The following is a 6,000-nucleotide window of genomic DNA, read 5'->3' on the forward strand; positions in this document are numbered from 1 at the left end:
AAAGCAGTAAAGCATTAAATTTAAAGAACCATTCTGCTCGCGCTCGTACAAAAGTTGGGGTAATTTTGCATCTTCACTTTTATGCGCAGAACTCTTAGACTTTCTTAGCCAGCAATACGAAAAATCAGACTCCTATATAAATGCAGTGTAGCGTGAAATAACGTTTTAGAACCACCAAGAAAAAAAAAGAAAGAAAAGATGCATATTGTGCTAACCGTCAATTTGCATTGCAGATTGTCTGGGCTAAGTGCGCTGCACTGTAAACTTGAATGCAAATTAGTGGTGGCGCCAACGGCTCCTAGAGGAGGCAGTGTTTGTTGAAAGTCATGGGAAAATTGGGCCACGGGACGAAAATAAGATTGATGCTAGCAATGCTTACAAAAAAAAAATGCCAGGTTGGGGGACCCAGGCGCAGTGAACTGCACCCGACTACACAGACGAACGCTCTTGACGTCGCTTCCCGGTGAATGCACACGAATATGGTGTGTTCATATTTAACAGGCTGCTGCAAGGCTTGGTGGAATACCACGTTATGGACGAACGACAGAACTTTTGAAATGACTCTGTGCTCACCTCTAAAAATCTCGCTGGCAAAAAAATGTTAAATTCTTGCAGGAAAAAATATTTGTTTATGCAATACGCATAGGCGACAGGCATTACCAATCAGCAAAGTTATCGTAGTGCTTCACCAGTATTGCACTTACGCTTCCGAAAATCTCGACGTATATTCAGCTGTTCGCGATGTTACTCTTTAAGTTGGGTCTCGCTGATGTTGCACTATTTTGCCAATTTCGAAGCGTCAGCAGTAATCAGAGAAATAAGGGTAATCAGATTTTTGCCTAAATGGTTGCAGTAGGCATCGAACTAACCAATTCTCGAATTGAAGCTTTATTTTTTTTCTGGAATTGCCCCATAATGTAGTCATATATACCAAATCGTCTGAAGTAGTCATAAGTAAATGAGCAGCAACAATTCATAAGGGGCCTCTACGAGGGGCCCAGCGAAATCCAGGAATACCACACTGGACAATAGTGTAGATTTCGGGGCCACCCTTCTAACTTTACCAACCCAATAACGACAGGGAGCATGTACACAATCAGGCGTGCGTTAAGTTATTAGTTGTAACAACTAACTGTGAGGTAGGTTCCGACATGCCGCTTTATAACACAGAGGGCAGGAAGCTTGCGTAAAGAGAAGTAATCGCATAGATGCAATTTCCTAGCGTCATGTGGACCAAACATGTACATGTGGCGGGATATAAGTTGCTGCAAGCCAGCAGCGTGGTGTCCTAAAGCGTGTTACACTCCACCCATCACCGCGGAGACTGTTATTGAACGCCCTTCTGAATTTCCTGCGCGCACGTACGAGCAAGGTTGTAGCAGTGTGAAAAAATATTCACAGCTACAGATGACATGTACGCATGAGTGCTAAACTCGTGCATCTGTAAGCTTCTTCGATCCATTAGCTCTTTTTTTTTGTATTGTTATAGTCTACCTTCGGAATTTCGAGCCACAATGTCTATAGAATACTTGAACATACGTTAAACATATCTATCGACCTAGCTTGTATATGTTGCTAAGTGTAATGTGGATATCACGAAAAATTTGCAAACTTGTATATAAAATGCAGAAGAAATAAATGCAGAAATGTATCCGTTATAGAACTCAGATTTTGTTGTTGTGTTTTTTCACACAAGAATGACAACTGTAGGCTGGCATGTGCACCACGCTTCGTGCACTCTAGAAACAGTTGCACCCTTTGGGGTGTATTTTGTCACACAACGATAATCGTCGTCTGTCTTGTTTGCGTTTCCTTTCCTGAAAACGCTGCGCTCGTTACGTTTCTGTCGAGAATGCTTTGTCATGCTGGTAACGCCCATGCCGTTCATGGCCGAGAAGTTCCAGGCTTGCAGCGTTAAAGAAGGCAAATGTGGGCAATACAGATGATGGTTATTGTTGTATAGCAAATATACGCCCCAAAGGGTGCAATGGTTTTTTGAGTGTGTGGCGTGTTATGTTCCCCTGAATAGCCTGCACGCCTGTAAAGCGTGCTTTGCCTGTAAAATTTGAAAGCTTACAGAAAAAGCCCTACAATGGAGTTATTAGCAAAAATGTTTATGCGCGAACTAGTTACCGCGAATAGTCTCAAAATGGAATAGTCAAAATGAACTTTACTTCTGCACTAAAATATTGTATATATAATGTGTACATTCGCTACAACAAATAACAAGGTAAAGGTGACTAGAAGATAATGCAAACAAGAAAAGAGAAAAAGAAAAGAAAGGGACATAGAAAGCAGTATCTCATTCAGCCATATCTTACTCAGCAACCAATGAAATTTTATTGCGAGGCTGTTGTCAAGAAAGCAGTATTTGCTATGAGGCACTTTCTATGAAGAACTTCTATTTGAATCTCTTTCACACTGACATATACGTTCCCTAAAAAAATCGCGCGTACCTGCACTCACGCGATATAGCGGTTACACTCATTTCTTTTGTGCAGAGCCTAAGCGAGGCCAACTCACTCACCTTCGTGATGTACTTAAGCATGACTGATGTGGGGTTGGAGATGACAACTATCACCGTGTGGCCCTTGTAAGCCAGATACTTGAGCGTGCGCAGGCAGATGTGCGCCTGCATCGCGTCCACGTTTCTGCGTATGGGAGTAGAGGCGTCGCGTGCACTCGGTCAAAGCTTTCGACAGCATGAACTCACACTTGATGAAACCAGCCTTTCCATAGCTCAAGGTGTGGCCTTGTTCGTTCGAAGTACAACCTTGGCTTTAAAGAAAAGCTCTCCATATAATTCTAGCTAAACAAAAAAACGTTGCTTCAGATGCGCGGACTGGTAAACGCGACGTCCAACACCGATTCAACTGAGAAGGTGTCCATATAACTTCTTTTTATTGTGCAATAACTTTTGGCGATGTGGAGAATTTTTAGGGAGAGCATTGTATTGCAGATAAGAGCTGGCGGACACTCCAGGTAAGATTTGCTTTTCATATACCTCGAATGCAGTTGATAATTGATTACAATCAGGCATGTACCCAGGATTCTTTTTTCGGGGGGGGGGGGGGGTGGAGAGGGGGCCCGACTTAAGGTAACTTTTCTATGCAAATAAGGGGGGGGACACCTTTCCTAGTACAAATGTGAACAACGCCCGCCATTCGCCATAAAGACGCGTAAACCCGCAAAAGAGAAATGAAATAAGGTGTATCTCACAGGTACGCCTGTGAGGTACACCTCTGTATACTTGGCAAACAAGGACCCGCATCGAATGGACTCGTGCAGGAAAGGAGTGCCGGAGAAACCCTGCCAAGGACAGGTAAAGAAACGAAAGTGTAAAATAAAGATTTCTATCATCAACACCAGCCTATTTTATGTCCACTGCAGGACGAAGGCCTCTCCTTATAGTGCATTTCTATAGTAGCATACAACTTTAAAATACAGCAGTTGGCAACCAATGCACAGGGAACGCGTGGGGTTGTGTTACTCCGCCAGCCAATCACAGAAGCAAACAAAATCGTCGTCATGCGGCCTTTTCAAAATGCCGTCGTACTTAATACCTCCCGAACGTCTGCTGTTTTTGAAGTCTTTTGATCGATGGAAGCAACGAGGTGTGCAACAGACATCGACAAAGCGTATGGAGTCTGAGCATTTCACTCTCCAAAAGTCAACCTGTCGTGGTTGCTTAGTGGCTATGGTATTGGGCTGCTAAACACGCGGTCATGGGATCGGATCCCGGCAACGGCGGCCGCATTTTGATGGGGACGAAATGCGAAATCATCCGTCTACTTAGATTTAGGCACATGTCAAAGAACCCCAGGTGGTCCAAATTTCCGGAGTCTTGGCACGTAAAACTCCATAATTAAATCTTCAAACATCTGCTGTACAGTTCATTTCACTGCTGAGCCCGTGTTACTCATGAAATTTCACTGCCAGTTGAAGTGAAACTCGACAATAAATAGTTGCAGCAAAGCAAAAATTTTATTTCTCTTAAATAAGGAATTAGGCTTTCGCCATTCCGCTATAATAGGCGAGGGAAAACGTATCAAATTATGCGCGAATAATATTTTTTTATGGTTACCGCCTTATTTGGGTAACAGGAAAAGTTTCAAGTACGAATTATTTGCAGCCTCGCGGAGGAACAATGGCTGGCGGTTATGAGGGCGTGGGCGGGGCTTCACTGCAGACTTAAGTTGTATCCGCCTACAGTGGCGTTTTTTTTTATTAGCTCTGGAAGAAATATAGAGAAATATATATTTGCGGAACATTCACAGTTCTTTGGATGTCTCGTTTACTGCTCTACCAAGTGAAGTGCCAAATCTGACTCGTATTGTTATTTGGGAAGTTGCGTAATGATGCGTGGCCGCCAGTCCCGTACAACCACGTAGAGCGCAGGACGCTGCGGTTCTAGACTTACTGCGTCCATCGCGGAAGGTTAAAAAAACACCTACATAAGCACAGCAGAGAAGTGGCTACGTCAGGCGGCTCAACTGATAACTGTGGAAGTGTCATTAAAAATACACAGAGTTGTTCTCCACTTGCGGCAGCGCTCTCTCTACTTCCTTTTTAAATAAAAAGATGTTGATCCATAAATATTTTCATAAACAATTGTTAAATTTGTTAATTTTTGCTTTTCCTTCCTGTTTGCCTGCTGCTTTGGCTTAATTTCTCAACTCCTTTCGACTCTTGTTTCCAGTCGCAAATGTTGCACAAAAGGTGCTGTACAATTAGGGAAAAACCAGAAGAGGTAACGAATGACAGTCATATTGCTTATGGGTTTAAGTGTTATTGTAGGGTTTTATGATGGACGCTGTTTCGCATTATTTTAATTTGCACTTTATTTAACCCATATCGCGGGTATACGGTTCCGATGATCTGCCAGTGTCGCGGCGAGCCGCCACTCGAGGAAATAATGAAGCAAAATGAAAAACTAAAGTCAACTGGCATTTTCTTCACCTGCAACTCGTTCCTCAAGCATACAGACCAGCTGACTACGAACCGAATCCCTTTCCTGGTCCCTGGATCAGTCCAGACAAAGAAGGTTGAACTAACGAAGCAACATCCATGCGCGTGACTATTGAATAGATAACGGCAACTGAACGCATCTCGAGTTAATCGCGCGGGCACCGAATCGATGAGAAAACTGGCTTTCACACCCCAGGAGATGCCGATAAATACCGTTATCCAAAAGGAGTGAAAAAGACAGCAAAATGTTGACCACCGAATAGCTCTCAAGTGTCAACGTTGATTTGGCGGCGCTTTAAGAATGTATGTGAGGATTGGTGGCCTGGGTGGGGAGGAGGTTAAGTACGTGCCTGATTTTAATATATTAAACAAGAAGAATTTCATTAACCCATATTTAGGGACTTTAGTCTGTTGACTACATATGCTTAAAAGTTTAAGTTCTGTGTTCTTCTGACTAACCAGAATAGAATAGAAATGATTTATATTTTAAGACTGGCTTATTGCAATTAGTAATCCCAGATTGGTTCCGCTCTCACTGAGTGCGACAGCGTTAGTAAAGCCACCGTCCAACCAAGTATTGTTTTATTTTCGCGAAATTTCCCCCGTAAGCTATATTACTCTAATCAACTTTCGCAGATACTGCACTCAAACGCTTCTGTGCTGTCTAGCCGAGATGGCCAACAGTGCAAAGTTGCTAGCTCCTCTTAATTGCTTATGCAACCAAATGAGCCACTTGGTCGAGAAGACTTCTGCGAGATCACGTGTGCAAACGGCTACAGTTGTAGTAGCAGCCAGTGCAATAACAGTTAATTTGGTGTCCACTGGCAAACAATCGATTTTGTAACGTCCGCATACCCGCACACAAGGACGCATGCGCTGTATGCGGTGAAGAAAAAGTCACAAGTTCAGCGCGTTGCGCTCTAGGGCTGAGCACTTATGTAAGCTCGGATGCATGGGCAAACGTGCAGCCTTGTCGGTTCCATGTAGTACAAGCTTTTAAAGGGACTAACCGCATGGGTGCAACACAGGGAG

At 43.4% G+C, this 6,000-nt stretch overlaps 1 protein-coding gene and 1 long non-coding RNA gene across 3 annotated transcripts in view; one reads left to right on the forward strand and one right to left on the reverse strand.

The window, feature by feature from the left end:
* LOC135902204 (uncharacterized) overlaps positions 1-6,000 on the forward strand; it is a 288,754-nt gene that overhangs the window by 274,005 nt on the left and 8,749 nt on the right. The window lies entirely within an intron of this gene.
* Positions 1-6,000, reverse strand: part of LOC135902203 (ATP-binding cassette subfamily G member 4-like) — a 42,743-nt gene that overhangs the window by 15,897 nt on the left and 20,846 nt on the right. For both annotated transcript variants that reach the window (XM_065432179.1, XM_065432180.1), the window contains exon 8: positions 2,528-2,651. In XM_065432179.1, coding sequence (XP_065288251.1) covers positions 2,528-2,651 — 124 coding nt within the window. The remainder of the gene's footprint in view (positions 1-2,527; positions 2,652-6,000) is intronic.

The sequence above is a fragment of the Dermacentor albipictus genome, chromosome 4, assembly GCF_038994185.2.
Source record: "Dermacentor albipictus isolate Rhodes 1998 colony chromosome 4, USDA_Dalb.pri_finalv2, whole genome shotgun sequence".
Classification (NCBI taxonomy): Eukaryota; Metazoa; Arthropoda; class Arachnida; order Ixodida; family Ixodidae; genus Dermacentor; species Dermacentor albipictus.